The 19,004-nt window shown below is 50.7% G+C and overlaps 1 protein-coding gene across 10 annotated transcripts in view; it reads left to right on the top strand.

Moving 5' to 3' along the window:
• The window catches only part of ZDHHC3 (zinc finger DHHC-type palmitoyltransferase 3), a 59,902-nt gene that overhangs the window by 10,413 nt on the left and 30,485 nt on the right, over positions 1-19,004 (top strand). For 4 of the 10 annotated variants that reach the window (XM_049642527.1, XM_049642526.1, XM_049642533.1 and 1 more), the window contains exons 2-3: positions 8,077-8,410; positions 8,833-8,930. In XM_049642527.1, the coding sequence (XP_049498484.1) occupies positions 8,101-8,410; positions 8,833-8,930 (408 nt within the window). In that variant the 5' untranslated portion in view covers positions 8,077-8,100. Of the gene's footprint in view, positions 1-7,052; positions 7,193-8,076; positions 8,411-8,832; positions 8,931-19,004 lie in introns of those variants that run through there. The other 6 variants (XM_049642529.1, XM_049642532.1, XM_049642534.1 and 3 more) reach the window with 3 other exon arrangements.

Genomic DNA, 19,004 nt, shown 5'->3' with positions numbered 1-19,004 from the left:
CCCCCCCGCAACGGCAATTCAGCATAATACTAGATTTATTCACATGTTAACTATTCACCTGAAACAAATTTTGACCTAAGCTAAAAGCCTTCTAGTTAAGGGTTTCTACTACCTTGCTATGTTCATGACATCTGCTCCCCCCTCTTTAAGGGGATGAAATTGAGTTTCAACTATATAGTTCCCACTTGTAGGGATCCAGAAAGCCTAATCCTTAAAAAAAAAAAAAAAATTTGTTTTTTGAGTATTTGTATGATCCTTTTCTCTATGTCAAGGGAAAAAAATTGCACCTGATTGGAGTTGATGCAGACAGATATTTCATACAAGCCATAATGGTTGGGTTTGTTTATGCTGCTTTAAATCTGTACAGTCCCAAAACCTTCTTCTATGCTATGGGTGACTGCATGCGTGGATGTGAGAACGTGAGTGGGTGTGGTGTCTTAGGAAAGTAAAATTCACAAAGTACTTTGAGATGCTTCTAAGGATTTCAGATCTAGCTCCACTAATCCATGACTTCAGTATAGGATCTTATGTCATGAAAGCCGGTGAAGTTGGCAATCTGAGAGGATCTGCCGTCCCTGGGACCCTTGTTGGATTGAGAACAGTTGAGTTTGGGGACTCTGATGCATCCAGCACAGAACTTGCATGTCATGGCTTTGATCCTTGCGCATAAAGCCTGGGCTTTGGGTCAGTTGTCTTAGGGCAGGTGATGGATTTATAAGGATTTGCTCCTCATTCGACAAACAATGATTAAGTCCAGGCACTAGATCTGGACTCTTCCCATCGCTGATGGTCAACCTGCAGATGGGCCACAGGGAGATGGGGCCTGTGAACTTGGCCTTAGCATCAGCCTCTCAGACCCCTTTGGTGTGGCTCCGCTGTGGATGGGCAGCACGGGAACGGAGTCATAAGCGGCATCCCGCAAAGCCAACGCCACACCCCAGTCCCTGGGGCTTGTAGGGCCCCGGGCTGCGTTTCACTAAACCACATTTGTGTCTGCCTGTCTGCGTGAGTGGAAGGGCACACTTGTGGTCAGGGATAATGAAGCATGTGAGTTATTGATGGATCTGGAGGCAGTGCTCCGGACCAGATGCAGTGGCATGTGTTTTTGTTTCAGGGAATTAACACTAATTTCAGTCATTTCTTGCGTTTTGTTTCTGAAAGTCTAAGAAGGAAGGCTAGAGGATTTCCTTAGATTTACCCCACACTGCCCCCGACAGAGCTCAGATGGTCATTCTGCCAGTGCATCTTCCTTCTCATGTGGATCTCTAGCTCTAGGGAGCCTCAGAAGTCCTCTGCTTCTGTGAATCCACCTCGGACTTCCTTACCCCCAGGGCTTAGTCCCTCTGCCTTTCTGGGCCTCGCTGCACTCCTCTGCCAGGCGGAAGAATAATTACTTCGGGCCTGGATTACGTGTGGACAGGCCAACTCTTTTTAATGCTACAGAACCCTTGGCCAAAAAAAACACAACACAATTACTATAATTAAAATTGCAAAATGATCACTGTTTTCAGTCTTTCTTCAGAAACAACATGGAAGAGGAACAGAAAACCTCCTTCCACCCAGCTGGAACTCTCACCTGTTGCCTGAGTGCCTCTCTGGGCTCTTTGGCCTCTGGTGGACACTGAACCCTCTCGTCTGTCTCGTCTTTCTTGCCTGTCAGCAGTGCCCAAGGGGCCTTACTAATAGCGTGATTACCATCCTCAGAGCTTTCTCAGAGACTGGGGTGCCTCACCAGTACCCCCAGGGTGAAGTCCCAACTCATCATGAAGCTCAAGGCCTTGTAAAACAGCCTACAGAACATAACCCTGCCTTTAAAAAAAAACTTTTTTTAACGTTTATTTATTTCTGAGACAGAGAGAGACAGAGCGTGAACGGGGGAGGGTCACAGAGAGAGGGAGACACAGAATCTGAAACAGGCTCCGGGCTCTGAGCTGTCAGCACAGAGCCCGACGCGGGGCCCGAACTCACGGACCGCGAGATCATGACCTGAGCCGAAGCCAGACGCTTAACCGACTGAGCCACCCAGGCGCCCCAGCCCTGCCTTTAAAGCTTCATTTCCACCTAACACCCCCACCCCCTGTGCCCGACACAGCCCAGGTGTGTGCACACTCACGCACAGCACCCTGGACATCCTGCTCCCCCAGGCTGCATCACCACTCCCCCTGCCTTTGGGCAGAACACTTCACCTGGCTCCGTGGCCTGCTCAGAGCCCCTCCCTTTAGATGTCCTGGCCGTGAGAAAGCCTATTTATCTCACTTCTGGGCTTTGTTTGCTTTGGGGTGGTGCTGTTTGCCTCTCCATTGTGCTGTTCATTAGAAACCTGCGTGTTAGGATCATTGTGGGGTGGGTCTGTGCAGTTTCTGTATCTGTTCACTCAAGAAATATTGATTTGAGCATAAACTCATGAGATACCAGGCTCCAATGCTAAGCGAAATGGGACCTGCAGGTTAATAGAACAGAGCAAATAAGACTAGTCTTAGCAGATGGGAGCTGGGAGAGAAGAATGGCAGGGCCCCAACAGGGCAGCACATACACATTATTGCCCTCACCATCCCTTGTGTGGGAGCCCCCTGCATAGTTCCTTATATATATATAGTGGCTGCTCCATGAATATCTTTTTGAATTGAAACAAATTGAATTGAAGACAGAGTTAAGAGGGTAAACAGGGCAAAGGAATGAGATGAAAGGGGTGGAGAGGGAGAATGGAGGAGGCTGCCCCTCCGAGGGCATGAGCTGGCAGGCAGGATTGAAGCCTCCCCCCCCCACCAGCCTCCTTGCGTGTGCGCCCCAGAGGCCTGAGCAAACACTCCGTGCGCGCCCCAGAGGCCCGAGCAAACAGTTCTGCCCAACTCTGGCAAGCAAGGACTCTCATGTGGGGAGTAGGTTATGGGCAAAGAGCCACTTCTCACCCCCAAGGATTAGAGTTTCCCCAATTCAAACTAGAAAAGGAAAAGAGGTCAGTGTTCGGCTTTCCGAGTGCTGTCTTCAGGGGCAGAGTGAAGGGAAGGTGTGCGGTTTGCTCCAGGTGAGTTTTCCCCCGTATTTCTCAGATTCTCAGTTGGCTAATTGAAGGAACAAATCCTTACTGGAACACGACTTCATTCCTCTTAAGAGGCCTGGGGGTTAGGTGCACTTTTTATAACAGTATGCCTTGATTGGTTTTGAGCAGGGTATTTTGAGACTCTAAAGTGTGGGTTAGAGTGTGAACTTCAGCCCAACACTTGGTGTCTGGCTCTGCCTGGTGTGCCCTTGGCTGAGTGCTTTCCCAGATCGCAGACTGTCCCTCACCAACGAGGGGCAACAGGACAACAGAGCTCCTCTATGCACATCTGGTCCCGCATTGTTTAAGGATGGAACATTCCAGTTACTTAAGAAAGAGTCATGGCCCTCCACCTACTTCATAGTCCTACTTGGTGCACCCTCCACCATCTAGAATATGGCCATGCCCCTGAAAGTAAGGCACACGGGGCCTCCAGAGGTGGGCCTTTTACTCAAGGCATTTTACTCCAGCGTTCGTGTAATGACACGCATAGTAAGTGGCCACTATGTGCCAGGCCCTGGGCTAATGAAAAGACATCCAGCCCAGGAACTGTTTGGCGGGAGAACATAGCATCTTCCTAAAGTCCTGTTACCTAAAATGAGTACCCTTCTGTTACAAAGAAATCTAATCGTGGTTTAGTTTCATTTGTTTTCCAGCCTTCGGCCCATCAGTGATCATAAATGGACAATTTGTCGGGAGTCACTGTAGACACAGAAATGACAGTAGCCAGCAATGGAACAGGAAGACAACCATACAAAGGAGACGTTGGAATTAAAATTATAGTAGTCTGAACAGGCCAGCTGGTGTGAGGCCGAGAGTCTGCAGTGAATCTCTGTAACCCCTGAGGACATCATTACCTAACACACTCCAGTAATTGATGTTCTGGGTAATGACCTTAAGTCACTCCAAAGAAATGGATGGTTATTGTACTTAAGACAGGGACAGCTATCAGTATCTTTTTTTTTGTCTTTATCTTACTTGCATTTTTTATTTTTCATTTCTATCTTAACCATCCTAATGGTTAAAATGTGGTTACCGGGAAATTTACTTCTGCGGAAAGGCCTATTCCTCAGCACGATCACACATACGAAACATCACCCCAGTTTACTCACATTGCCATTTGTGTAGTCAAGAATGAGTAACTGTCAGAGGACAGAATACGGTCAACTAGTCCAAATATACTGTGAGCATAATTTCATCACTGGAAATATCTGAACAGGAGCATCGTTCTAAAATTTATTTGCAGTGATCGTGCATTTCAAAAATTCACACCTTGGGGCGCCTGGGTGGCTCAGTCGGTTAAGCATCCGACGTCAGCTCAGGTCACGATCTCTCAGTTCGTGAGTTTGAGCCCCGCGTCGGGCTCTGTGCTGACAGCTCAGAGTGTGGAGCCTGCTTCCGGTTCTGTGTCTCCCTCTCTCTCAAAAACGGATAAACATTTATTTTTTTTTAAACGTTTATTTATTTTTGAGACAGAGAGAGACAGAGCATGAATGGGGGAGGGGCAGAGAGAGAGGGAGACACAGAATGGGAAGCAGGCTCCAGGCTCTGAGCTGTCAGCCCAGAGCCCGACGCGGGGCTCGAACTCACGGACCGCGAGATCGTGACCTGAGCTGACGTCGGACGCTTGACCGACTGAGCCACCCAGGCGCCCCAAAAATGGATAAACATTCAAAAAACACACACACGCCTTTCTGATCATTGAAGAGCTTGGTGGAGTACACAAGTGAGCTGATGCCCAGGCTGCAGAGGACAGGAGGTTATGCTGCCACAGATGTTGGAGGGGTGGGGCGAGTTGTGACCGACCACCAGTGTCACACTGAGCTGCTCAGCCGGTGGCTAACAACGGCCTGAAACCGTAGGTCAGCAAACTTCTGCACAGAGCTAGAGAGTAAATACTCCAGGCTTGCCGGTCAGCCAGCCTCCCTCACGGCTGCTCAGCGGTGCCAATGCAGTACAAAAGCAGACATAGACATTATGTGTCCAAATGGCATGGCTGTGGTCCAATACAACTTTATTGGTTTAGAGCCTCAGTACCCACAAATCTGTACGGCAGCAGGAAAAACCAAGGGAATAACATGGGCATTGTCAAAATGGGGAGCTTCGATCAGCTTTCGAATCGCTGTGGGATTTCATGGGATTTCAGCCTTCCACTTGTTGGCTTTGGGTTGAGCGGAGCTGGGAATTTTAGAATTTGCTGGGCCCAGGTCGAGTCCTAGACATCCCTGTCTACGAGCTCCTGCTGTCCTTCCGTGTGGTGCTTCAGAAGGTATACTTACATCTTTAATGCCTCTGAGTTGTCACTGGCAACACTGGTTGCCATTGTCTTGTGGACAGCACTGGCTTGCTTTGTTAGAAGATTCTGGTTGGTGGCCTATTGGGAACTGCTGCTCTTACTCCTACTTGGGATGGCCATTCCCGGTGTGTTGTGACTTCTCTTTCCTCAGCTCCCAGCAGAGGGTACCCAGCATGTGATAGTCCCTCTTGAGTATTTGTTGAGTCGACGTTGCTTTGGACAGGTACACACTACGCGTTTAGCTGCCTCTCGGCCACTAATTCTCCGCCGTGCTGGGAGGGGAGGCCCTGGCCTTGTTCTTTCATTATTAGTCTGTGCAACTTTTGACTCCAGAATGTCTGTCGTTTTGAGTAGTAGTTACTGCTGTACCCTCTCAGCTTTCTAGACACATCCGTACTCGTCATGATGGTAGCGTATTCAGTCCAGATGCTCTTTCTCTGTGGGGGAAGCAGGCAGTGGAGGCAGAAGGCAAAGGGTGAGAAAAAGCCGACACAACCATTGAAAGTTTGCACTTGCCCTTTAGAGCCACGGTCTTCAGAAAAACACACGTCGCCAGTGCTGCTTTTGAACGATTTCCTCTGCTACGAAGTGAGTAGCGTTCTCAGAGGACCAAGATGTCCTTTGCTGTGCTGCGGACTGTGCTACGGCGGCTTCTCCGCGGCCCCGCCATCAGGGTCAGCCCCCGCCGGCACGGTTTCTGACTGAGAAACCCATCTGGTGATGCAACAGGCCGCCACGTGTACGATAAAGAATCGGAGGAGGGAAATCTGTACTTGCTATGTTTTGTGGCGCGTGCCGTGGACAGATAGACTTCATTATCGATCCTTAGCTATTTCGTTGCTGTCTCCAGAGACGCGAGCTGCAGCCGTTAGGAAAAAGGGCATGTTGCTCAGCGCTTGTTTAGGAAGGAATGGATGTCTTTCCTAGAGACAATACGTGCGTGGTGTGTGAGGGCTGTTCCAGGCTACGGGATTCATCACGGGCACCTCCTGCTCCATTGGCCCTCACACCAGCCCTTTGACGAGGAGGCTGGGGTGAGGAGGCAGGTGAGGCGACCAAGGCTCATGGAGCCCCACAGCCAGGCGGTGCGGACACACTGTTGGACTCATTGTCCAACATTCTCCACTTGACCCCGTCACCCAAGAGGAGGGTAGAGCTGAGGGAGTCTCTTATTCCCGGAAAATCAACCGTTTTGGCCCTAGGATTAAAAAGCCTGGTTTGTTTCGAGAACCTTCCCTATCTAGGTTTTGCCTTTACCATCAGCTAATGCAGTAGTAAGTTAGCATGTCTTTTTTTTTTTTAATTTTTAATGTTTATTCATTTTTGAGAGAGAGAGAGAGAAAGAGAGCGAGAGAACGAGCGGGGAAGGGGCAGAGAGAGAGGGAGACACAGAATCTGAAGCAGGCTCCAAGCTCCAAGCTATTATTAGCACAGAGCCCCATGTGGGGCTTGAACCCACGAACCGTGAGATCATGACCTGAGCTGAAGTCAGACGCTCAACTGACTAAGCCACCCAGGTGCCCCCCCGTAAGTTAGACTGCAACTTAATGGTTGCAGCTTAAGCCTGGTTCTGGTGAAGCAGGTACTCTCGTTCTGCTCATCCCTGTTAACCGCAGACAGCCTCAACATCAGTCTCTGGGTTTGTCCTTGGTGTAGAGGCAGCAGTGTTAACACTGAAGAGTTTTCCCAGAGTGCTTGGCACTCTGTGCCCCATCTTGCCTTTGAAGTCACAACTGGAATATAATCTGTTGAGACACTGTCTTCCCAGCAGATCCCTAACAAATGAAGAGACCCGCGTTCTAGTCCCACTTCTGAGCTGGTGTCCTGTGTGTAGCTGTTGGTCTGGCTGACCTTGGGTGAGGCATTTGCCCTTCAAAGGCTCCCTTTTCATTATCTTTCATGCTAAGGCTTTGGGCAAGGTGGCCCTATTTTGCAAACGCTAAGTTAACTCTCAGAAATAGGGAAGAGAGCTGAGAACTCACTTTTTTTTTTTTTTTTTTTTTTTTAAAGGAAAGTCTGTGCCCAGCATGGGGCCCAGACTCACAACCCCAAGATCAGGAGTCACATGCTCTAGCGGCCAGGTGCCCCAAGAACTCACATTTTATTTATTTATTTAATTATTATTATTTTTTTAATGTTTATTTACTTTTTAGAGAGAGAGAAAGTGGGGGAGGGGCAGAGGAGAGAGAGACGTAGAATCCGAAGCAGGCTCCGGGTTCTGAGCTGTCAGCACAGAGCCCGACGCGGGGCTGGAACTCACAAATCGTGAGATCGTGACCTGAGCCGAAGTGGGATGCTCAGTCAACTGAGCCATCGAGGCGCCCCAAGAACTCACATTTTATTTATTTATTTATTTATTTTTTTTTATAATTTTTTTTTTTTAACGTTTATTTATTTTTGAGACAGAGAGAGACAGAGCATGAACGGGGGAGGGTCACAGAGAGAGGGAGACACAGAATCTGAAACGGGCTCCAGGCTCTGAGCTGTCAGCTCAGAGCCCGACGCGGGGCTTGAACCCACGGACCGTGAGATCATGACCTGAGCCGAAGTCGGACGCTTAACCAACCGAGCCACCCAGGCGCCCCAAGAACTCACATTTTAAATGAACAGAAGGTTTAGGCGGCTTTCCTGCAGGAAGTTCGCACATTGATCCTCATGGCTCGCTTTGGAAAGATAATTTTGTCAGGTCTCCTTGATAACAAGACAACGCCAAATTTCTGGGTTCTTTCTTCTCTTCCAGATGCCAGTATGGACAGAATAGCTTATGATGCTTATCCCCACCCACCACTTCCGAGACATTGAGCGGAAGCCAGAATACCTCCAGCCGGAGAAGTGCGTCCCACCTCCCCACCCCGGTCCTGTGGGAACCATGTGGTTTATCCGCGACGGCTGTGGCATTGCCTGTGCCATTGTCACCTGGTTTCTGGTCCTTTACGCGGAGTTTGTGGTCCTCTTTGTCATGCTGATTCCATCCCGAGACTATGTGTACAGCGTCATCAACGGAATCGTGTTCAACCTGCTGGCCTTCTTGGCCCTGGCTTCCCACTGCCGGGCCATGCTGACGGACCCCGTGAGTATGTCTGGGCTTGTTTTGACCAGCCCACACTCTGCTCCTCTGGTCCTGGCATGGCCGCAGCCTGCATGTTCCTTCCCCTGGACCTTGGGCGTGTGGAGATCAGGAGGGCTGGGGTGGGGAAGTGGACTCAGGGCCCCCAGAGGACGCCATCAGTGCCACAGCTTACCCGTCTTGGTCGAATGATTCTGTCCGTATACTGATGTAGACGTTAATGGAGGCTGCTCTGGGAGAGCTCCGGTCCAGGTGAAATCCAGCCTCTAGTTAGAAAGGCTCAGCCCGATAAGCATGGCGACTGGGGGCCGGTCATCAGAGTGGCAAGCATGCTCGGGGGCCGGGGGGAGTTTGGTCAGGCCAGGGCTTCCCGGTGAAGACAGGACTGCAGCTAGGTGCTCTCGAAATTAAAGCCATATCCAATTCCAGGAACCTGCACGGAAATGGCCTTCACTTTGTTTGGGCGAGGCTCGCCTTTTCCTGAAAAGCTGGACAAGCCTGTTTCAGGCCGCAGCAAGTGCCTCTTGGTGAATATCTGTGGGGAAAGCGGTGGTGTTCTGCCTGAGGACTTAGCGAAATATACCAGCTGTGCAAGTGGCCATTGAATGTCGTGTACCCTGGCATTAAATCCTCTGTTCCCGTTCATTATCTTGTGTAGGGAAAGGAGAGCGCGTGATTTGATAAAGACCTCCTGTGGCTTAATTGTTTGAGTGCGTAGGACGAGTGTGTTTAAATTAGGAAAGGGAAGACACCGCTAACGGCAGTGGCCACACAGACTTTGTTTCTGTGAGCCCTGGGGAGAGCAAACTAGAGACCCTGGGTCCCGGGCTGGTTCCCTTCTCAGAGGGCTCCCTTTCCTGCGGGTTCAGGTGGTGGGTGTTACCCCATCCCCCGGGGAGAGCAGCTTTCGCAGCTCAGTTCCGCGTCCAGATAGCCCCTCTTCTCGCGCCAGCACCTTCTGCGGGGTCACCAGACAGTCGGCGCCTGAAGGAAACCAAGTTCAGATTTCCCCTGCTATCTGAGAGCAGACAGTTCCCGGGAAACCTTTCATAAGCTAGAATCACATAAAGCGAAGAAGCAGTTGCCGTTTTGTAAGAGCAAAGCACCCTCTTCAGATTTGTTTCGGTTGGCAAAAACAGGTACTAAAGTAGGTCTCTTGGAAAAGCAAAGCGACGTAAGGAGAACGGTTTATAATTGAGGGGAAGCCTGTGCCCGGTTATGATCGGGGTGCCCTCTGTCTAGAGAAGACGGGTGAGACCAGCCCCGTGTGACTGAGGCTGTGGCGGAGGAAAGCGCCAGTTGCCGTGGAAGAGCAAGGGCGGGGACGTTCACCAGTCTGGACGGCGTTGGCCGCTCGGCACACCCAAGCCAGGTCTTGTGAGCGCTGTGTATGCTGTTAGGGGAGGTGACGGGCGGTAGGGAGGGAGGACACTGCTGGTGTGCCAGGCAGAGAGAGTAACATGGACAAAGACACAGGAACGCAGGCATGTAGCTCCTCGAGGCCCCCAGGAGCTGTTTGCGATGGTGGGAACTTAGGAGGGCGATAGGTTTGGGCTGGCGGTGTGGGCGGAGTGCCAAAGCAGTTGGGTGACGAGGGGCAGTCTAGAGCCCCTGAGGATTTTAAATAAAAGAGTGGCAGGGTGCCTGGGTGGCTTAGTCAGTTAAGCGTCGGACTTCGGCTCAGGTCACGATCTCATGGTTGTGAGTTTGAGCCCCGCATCGGGCTCTGTGCTGACAGCTCGGAGCCCAGAGCCTGCTTCGGATTCTGTGTCTCCGTCTCTCTCTCAAAAATAAATGCACATTTAAAAAAAAAAAAAAAGGTGGCAAGATGCAGCTGTCATCTTACAGGGATCACTCTGGCGGTGGTGAGGAGGAGCCCTGGGGGCACCGCGGGATGGGATCCAATGAATGGCATGTGCATTGAGTGCCTCCTCTGTGAAAAGTCCTTTTTGAGCAATGGACACAGCTGTGAGCAAGTCAGACCAGACGCCCCTGCCCGCCTGAAGTTCACGTCCCGGCACAGGGGTCAGGCAGTGAAGACATATAAGAACAAGGGAATTTCAAACAGCGATGAGTGTTTTAGACACAATCGAAGGGTGTGACCGAGGTGATGTGGCAGTGACTTTTCTGCGGTGCAGGGGGCCTTCTTTACCTGAAGGGAGTCTGAGAAGACCTCAGAGCAGTGCCACCTGACCGAGACCACAAAGCTGTGAGTCAGGCAAACAAAGCTTTGAGGGCAGAGCCTTCCGGGAAGAGGAGAGAGCAGGTGCAAAGGCCCAGAGGTGGGCGCGTGCTTGGGGTGTTTGAGGAACAGGACTAAGACCTGGGTGACCAAAGCGTGGTGAGTCGGGGCAAGAGGAGCCAGAAGAGGTGTGTAGAAGCCAGATTGGGCAGGACCCTGAGGGCCTCACGAAAGCTTTGGTCTTTACCCTAAATGCAGCAGGAAGCCATCAGAGAGGCATGATGTAACCTGATTTTTTTTTTTTAAATGTTTATTTAATTTTGAGAGACAGGGAAAGAGACAGAGTACGAGCAGGGAGGGGCAGAGAGAGAGAGAGGGAGACACAGAATCCGAAGCGGGCTCCGGGCTGTCAGCACAGAGCCCAACGCGGGGCTCAAACCCATGAACTACGAGATCATGACCTGAGTCGAAGTTGGACAGTTAACCGACTGAGCCACCTAGGCGCCCCGGCATAACCTGATTTTTAAAACGACAGTGCCTTGTGCTTGTGATGGAGGTGGGGCAGAGACCCAGGAAGATCACCGGGATTGCAGTGGCCCACACAGGACGGGGTAGTGGCTCAGACCAAAATGGGAGCTGTGAATCTGGGCAGAAGCTATTGGATTTGGAGTATCTTTTCAGCCACTGATTCTCAAACCTGGCTACACATTGGACTACTTTAGGGAGCTTTGAAAGAGTACCGGTGCCCGGGCCCCACCCCCAGAGATTCTGCTCTGATTGGTTTGGGGCAGAGCCCTGGGTGTTAGGGTGCTTTAAAGCTCCCAGGTGTCCCTTGTGTTCAGCTAGGTCTGAGAAGCTCTGCGCAGAAGGGTTGATTGACCGAATGGAGAGGGACTGGACAGTGTGCCGTCCAGAGCCTTCGCTTGAGCAGCTCTAGGGGATTATTGGTGCCATTTAGTAAATGGGAACATCTAGGAGAACAGATTTTGGAGAGAAATCAAAGCTTCTGTTCTGGCCAACTGTGTATTACACATAAGCAGAGATGCCGGGTAAGCAGTAGGTAGCCAGGTGGAGGTTCAGGATCAGACAGCAGGTTTGAGGTCATTGGTGTCTAGAAGGCATGTGAGTCAGGGAACTGGATGTCAGGAGGAGGGCAGCTGGAAGGCTTCTGCCCTGGCATTCATGCCTGTGTCCTTTTACCCCATATTGACTTGCGTGGCCTCTCCAGGGATCTCCCCGGTCTAGCCCCTTGCACTTGGATGCAGGAGCGAATAGCTCGCATGGCTGCCGATCCCAAATGAATGAGAACCAAAGACTATTCCCCAAACACCAGTCTGCTGCTCATTCAGGTGTTTCGCTAGTGGCCCCAAAGAAAACTGGGCCCCAAAATGAAGCAACTCGAACGTGTCCTAAATACACGCCCCATCTCACCTGCCTTTCCCCTCCCGGCACATGACATGTTATGCAAAACCCGGTGTGTACAGAGAGAGTGGGAGGCCCTGGGTCCGAGTTGGGAGCCTAGATCTCACACTGAAAACAGATCAACCAGGGGCTCCTTGCTAACACTGCAGGGGGAGTCTGTTTTTAGAAAGGTGTCACTGAGGGGTCTAAGGAGTTCCCTAACAGGATTACAATGTTTTGTATCTCAGGAATTCGTGTTGTATACGGTCCTTCAGGAGAACCTATATGCAAAGGTTATAAACAACATATAACAACGTATGCATTGTTTCCCATTTGGGTTTGTTAGTATTGCTGGGTTATAATTAAAGACAAAAAGTCTCTCACAGTCTTCCGCAAACAGTTAACAGACCACTTCCAGCTTTGAAATTCTTCCTGCAGTTGTAATAATTGTAGTTGAACAGTTGCAACCACCCCCAGCTTTCTGGACCATTTAGCAATCATTTCCTCCAACACAGTAGGAAATGGGTCCACGGAGAGCTTGAGCAGAAAAGGGAAGAGGGAAATGGTGCACAAAGGTGTGAATGGCCGCCTTGGAGGTGAGGTTCCCATGGGAAATGGGGTAAAAAGGACAGGCCTGGAAGGAGAGAGAAAGAGGCCAAAGGGGCCTCACTTGGCAGGGGTGCTGGCCTAGAGGTCACAGGGTGTGTGGGCAGAGCACAAGTCAGATCGGTGTTTGGTATCTGGTGCCCTCTCCTTGCTCGCTCTAAGAGGATGTGATGTCATCAAGGAGCTTTTTGTGTTCCTGAAACACTTAAGAGGTCCAGAGAGGCTCTGAGTGCCTGCACTCAGAAACTCTTATCTTGGTGCCGGTCTCCCTCCCCGCCCCACCCCACCCTCCAATTTCATCACTTTTTCCTTTCCCTTTGCAAATCCATTTCAGTGCCTCATCCTGTGAGCTTCTTCAGAAATCCTGAGGGATTCCTGTTAACATTTAGATCTGGGACAATGTCTGTTTCCCGGAAGCTGCTTAAGGCTGGAAGGCATAGCTTATCTCTTTCTGTCCTGGCTGCCAGGAAGCTCAAAGCTAAGCGCTTCATAATCTCGCAATAATTGTGTAAACCCTTTTGGTCATTTACTAACTAATCGTTTACTAACCTCATTATAAACTATCTCAAATCTGAGGGGTCCCTGGGTGGCTCAGTCGGTTAAGCATCTGGCTTCAGGTCAGGTCATAATCTCGCAATTCATGAGTTCAAGCCGCTCGTCATTGGGTTCTCCGCTATCAGCACAGAGCCTGCTTGGGATCCCCTGTCTCCTTCCCTCTCTGCCCCTCTCCCCTCAAAAATAAATAAACATTAAAAAAAAATTATTTGATTTTAATTTTTGTTAATGTTTATTTTTGGCACAGAGAGAGGCAGAGCATGAGCGGGGAAGGGGCAGAGAGGGAGGGAGACACAGAATCTAAAGCAGGCTCCAGGCTCTGAGCCGTCAGCACAGAGCCCGGCACTGGGCTCGAACTTACGGACCGCGAGATCATGACCTGAGCCGAAGTCAGACGCTCAACCGACTGAGCCACCCAGGCGCCCCTAAAAAAAAAGGTTTTTTAATTATCTCAAATCTGAGATTTGACAAAGGAGGCCTATAAATCAATTTAACTACATTGTTAAGGAAAAGAAAATTCATCAGTCTGTCTGCCGCTGCCTCTCCCTCCCTTTGAGTCCCGTCTTGTGAACACCTTGTTGTAGACAGACCTCGCGTGACTATCCCAGACCACTGCAGGCCACTGATATCGGTTTCAGCTGCCGAAACCCATCCATGGATATCAGGATCCATTGTGCAGTTCGTGTGTTCCCTCCTGGAGCCTCTCTCGGCGACGTTATCGATCGCATGTTGCGTGTAGAGTCAGTTAGCAAGTACAGTAAAACCTTGTGTGCTAGCGTAATTCATTCCGGGAACATGCTTGTAATCCAAAGCACTCGCATATGGAAGCGAGTTTCAAGAACTGTTGGCTCAGTTGTGATCATGCAACGTTCAACATCACATACCACTCATATTGCAAGACATCGCTCATTTATCAAGTTAAAATTTATTAAAAATGTTTGCTCATCTTGCGGGACGCTCGCTGAAGAAGTTACTGGCCATCCGAGGTTTGATGTATTTACTTGGACCAGCGGCGCGACGGCATGGTGGCAGGCCCGCAGAAACAGAGGAGGAATAGCACCGGGCCCTCCCCCCAGCATGCCGGGTGAGGGTGGGGGTACTGACCCGTTCCCCAGGTCAGGGGACTTGCCAGATCGGGGTAATTCGAGCCGGCTGCTACATCCTCCCTCATGCCAGGCAACATCTCATAGCTGTCACGGAGCAACTTAGAAACACCCCCTGAAAAATCTTTCGGGCCCCAGAGAGAAGCAAGTGACCCATTTAGGGATTACCTACCTCCACCTTTCTGTGAAGGAGACAGGTGGCCTGTGACACAGGCCTGAGGCTGGTCACCATGTTCCTGGCAGAGCTGATGGAGAGAGAGTTTCTGCCTGGGCAGCAGGTGTGCTCACATCTCCATCCCAGGGCCCCTGTAACACTTTAGGCAAGTTTCATCCCTGTTGCTTCAAATACATGAGGATATTGAGGCCTTAGATTTGTTGGTATTTCTTTGGAAGTTTCTCTGTTGCTTTTTTTTTTTTTTAATGTTTATTTATTTATTTTGAAAGAGAGAGCACAAATGGGGAGGGGCAGAGAGAGAGAGAGAGAGAGAGAGAGAGAGAATTCCAAGCAGGCTCCATGCTCTCGGCACAGAGCCCACCTCGGTGCTTGATCTCATGAACCGCAAGATCATGACCTGAGCTGAAATCAAGAGGCGGACACTTAACTGACGAAGCCCCCCAGTCACCCCTCTATGACTTTTCATCATGTCCTTTTTACGCCATTATGTTGTCCTAGATACTTACTGAAACGGGCCTGCTTCAGTTTTTGAGAGAGAAAACATATGCACACACGTGCACATGCACAGGGGGAGGGCAGAAAGACAGAGAGAGAGAGGGAGAAGCCCAAGCATGTTCCTTGCTGTCAGTGTAGAGCCTGATGCAGGGCTCGATCTCACGAGCCGTGAGATCACGACCTGAGCATAAATCAAAGAGTTTGACCCTTAACCACCTGAGCCACCCAGGTGCCCTGATACAGGCCTGTTTCAGTCTTTTTTTTTTTTTTTTTAATTTTTTTTTAACAATTTATTTATTTTTGAGACAGGGAGAGACAGAGCATGAACCGGGGAGGGTCAGAGAGAGGGAGACACAGAATCCGAAGCAGGCTCCAGGCTCGGAGCTGTCAGCACAGAGCCCGACGCGGGGCTAGAACTCACGGACCGCGAGATCATGACCTGAGCCGAAGTCGGCCGCTTAACCGACTGAGCCACCCAGGCTCCCCAGGCCTGTTTCAGTGTTAATGGTAACATGCTAACACAGTTGTTGGCAGAATAATATTATGGCATCAGGGCAGTTTGAAAAAGCCTCTTCAGGGCTCTTAACAGCAATGTCCGATAAATACATACGTTGTCTTCTGATGGAGGTGAGGGCTCTAGACTTGGATTGCCTGGGTCTGAATCCTGGTTCTGCCATCTGTTAGCCATATGACCTTGGGAAGTTGCTTAATTTCTTTGCTTTAGTTATCTCATCTGTCAAATGGGTAATAACAGTCTCTGCCTCACAGGTTTATTGGCGGAATTAACTGACAAAATACAGTAAAGCACGTGGAACTGTGTCTGGCATAGAGCACTCCATAAATGTCTGTTGTATCATCGTTATCATTCAGCTTGGTTTGTTGAATACATGCTCCGTGGCAGGCCCTGGGCAATTCACTGGGGCTGCAAGTTGAAAGACATTGTCTCTATCCTCCAGGAAGTATAGCTGTGTAGGAGAGATCAGTGTGTACTTAAACGATAGGTGTTGAGACCAATAAATACAGGCTGGAACAACACAAAAGCCAAGTGATGGCTTCTCTCTTGGGTGTGGCCTGGGGCCATGAGGAGGAAGGCAGAGGAGGTGATCCCTGAGTGGGTTTTGGCTCCGGTACAAGAGGCAAACAGGCTGGGCAGAGGTGCTGATGTGAGTCCCCGGGGGTACAAGGTGAAAGTCTCGGAGAGCATGGTGTCTTTGGGAAGCCGCAGGTGGTCCACAGCCGGGGGACTGCTGGGGCAGGGACAGGGGGAGACCCTGGGTCAGTGGTCTAAGGCTGCGTTGTGGTGGCCCTGCTCGAGCCCCGACCGGGAGCTCGGACCCTGGGCCGGGGGAAGGCTCTGCGAAGCCTGTGAAGGTGTCCAGGCAGGGAGAATAGTATGATCAGATTCCCATTTTAGAAAGTTTACTCTGGGAAATAGGAGAATAGGCCGGGGTGGGAGGTGACTCTAACATCTGGGGCGCGTGAGGATGGGCCGGAACAAAGGCCGTGACAGCGGCTTGGAGGGGAGGGTATGGGATTCGAGGCACGGTTTGGGACAAGAGTAACCTGGTGGAGTAGGAGGGGTAAGGGGTAAGCGAGGGTAGATAGAGGCGCCACGGGCCAGGGAAGTGAGAATGGGAGGGGCGGTTTGGAGCGAAAGGAATGGATTCAGTTCTAGCATGTTGAATCTGGGGGGTCGGTTTTCCTCGGTTTTAATGTCTCTTGAACAACCAGGTGGAGATGTCTGCAGCTCGAAAAGAGGCCTGGGTTGGAGCCCACGATTGGGCCTCACCACTGGGTGTGATGGGGGAGGACTGTCAGCAGGGGGCGGGGTGCAGCATGAGCAGGGGACAGGGCTGGTGGGGGATCCCTGAGGAACACCGGGGTCCAGCATGGGTAACAGCCCAAGGGAGAGCAAGAGGGGACACCCAGAGGGAGCAGAGCCGCCTCAGGAGAGAGTGACAGAAGGAGGGACTGGTGGTCACAGGAGATCCAAGGGAGTTGAGGGCCTAGAACCGACCTTTGGGTTTGGCCACAGGGAGTTGCTCAGTGACCTGGTGACAGGTGTTCCTGGTGTGAAGACGACAGGCACCGGAGAGCAGTGAAGCAGAGTCAGGGAGGGATAGTAGAGGCGGAAATGCACACGAACTCGACAAGCTTAGCTGTGAGGGGTGGGAGGGCCCGGAGTGTGCGCACAACATGAGGGAGAAGCTTTGAGCTAAAAGTCTGGGGCCCCTGAGGGCCAGGATTGGCTGGGACCCTCACCCTCCAAGCTGGTGGTTTATCCCAGCTGCCTCAGTTTTCTCTGAAATAGAAAAGGGAGTAGGTGGGGGTTGAGGAAGGTATTGGAAGTTTGGGCTAGCCACTAAGGGGAATGATTGACAGAATCGTATCACACCTCCCTGCCCCAGATTTAAACGGATTCCACTGCGGGACCAAACATATATTTGAGGAACGTCTGAGTATCATGGGCCTATAAATTCTTTAGTGTCTTTAGCTTGCTGTGTGCACAGAGAAAAGACTGGGAGGATATGCTCCCAAATGTTGATTATACAGATCTCTGGGCGATACAATCAAAGGGTGAGTTTTTCCCTTTTAATTTTCTCGTCTCTTTTTTTTAATCATGAAGAAGTATGACTGTGGGAATGGTGGGGGGGGGGGCGGGAATCGGTACATTGTGGTCTGCCAGGCTGCAGTAGCCTGGGAGCCTCAAGACAGCCCTGTGAGATGCGTAAGGACGGGGGGTGGGCGGTTCTCAGTAACGCAGGCGTCACAACATTGGCAGAAATGTCTCAGCAGGCCTACCGACTCCCTGCCGTCTGTCCAGAATGGTACAGAACGAAATTCCTTACCATGAACTAATCACAGGAAGTTCTGAAGTCTGTGGAGATAAGCACAGGAGAGAATATTAAGGAAGGAAGGAAGGAAAGAAAGAAAGAAAGAAAGGGGAAAGGAAGGGAAGGGAAGAAAGGAAAAGACGTTGGAGGCAAAGGCAGGAAAGCACCTGTGTCACAGGATCCTCTGTCTCAGGGACTGGCCCAGCTGGCCTCTGGGTCTGAAAGATGGACTTGCTGGGCAGATGGGGTCTTGCCTGGAAGAGAATGAGCCTTCTAGGGGATTTATGTAAATAGAGTCCTGCTGGAGGGGACAGGCTTTTAAAAAAGCTGAACTGTGGGGCACGTGGGTGGCAGTTGAGCATCTGACTGTGAGCTCAGGTCACGATCTCACAGTTCGTGAGTTCGAGCCCCGCGTCGGGCTCTGTGCTGACGGCTGGGAGCCCGGAGCCTGCTTCAGATTCTGTGTCCCCCTGTCTCTCTGCCCCTCCCCTACGTGGGGTTTTCCCCACGTAGACCTTTACGTGGGGCCTCCTGAGGTTTACAGCAAATTCTGGGACCTTAAAAACTGGATGTGGGGGGAAAATAGCGACCTGAGCCTTCATTTAGGAAAACTCTGCCGCATTGATTTATCTCCTTGGGCAGATGATGTTCCTTAGGGCTTGTCCTTTGTGCATGAGGAGTGACATCCAGTTGTGGTTTTGTGCCTTCAGGATTCATACAAGTTCACACGATTGCCCAGACTCAATGACCTTTTGCATTAAAGAGCATTAATGTGGCCTTCTGGGCTTTTGTGGGGCCCTCTCTGCCTGGGCCAGAGCCCTTCCCAATCCCCTTTTATTTTTTTAAAGGGTTAAGAACATTTTTTTAAGTTTATTTATTTATTTTGAGAGAGAGAAAGACAGCATAAGTGGGAGAGGGGCAGAGAGAGGTGGGGAGAGAGAGGGAATCTCAAGCAGGCTCCAAGCTGTCAGTACAGAGCCTGATGCAGGGGTTTGAACCCACAAAGCCGCAAGATCGTGACCTGAGCCAAAACCAAGAGTCGGACGCTTTAACTGACTGAAGCTACCCAGGCACCCTCCTTCTGGATCCTCTTTCAAAGTCCAGTCATCTGGGTGGTCGGGGTCCAGCTTTGCCCTTGTAAAGACTTCCAGACCCTAGTGCCTCAGGGCAGGGCCTCAGATATCTCAAGATGAGATGGTCACAGCGTTTTGAATATAAAATTCAGTTAAGTTGGGCATATTCCTACTTTG

Source organism: Panthera uncia, chromosome A2 (assembly GCF_023721935.1).
Source record: "Panthera uncia isolate 11264 chromosome A2, Puncia_PCG_1.0, whole genome shotgun sequence".
Classification (NCBI taxonomy): domain Eukaryota; kingdom Metazoa; phylum Chordata; class Mammalia; order Carnivora; family Felidae; genus Panthera; species Panthera uncia.
Note: the sequence above shows the minus strand (reverse complement) of the source record. Positions and strands in the feature narration are given on the sequence as shown.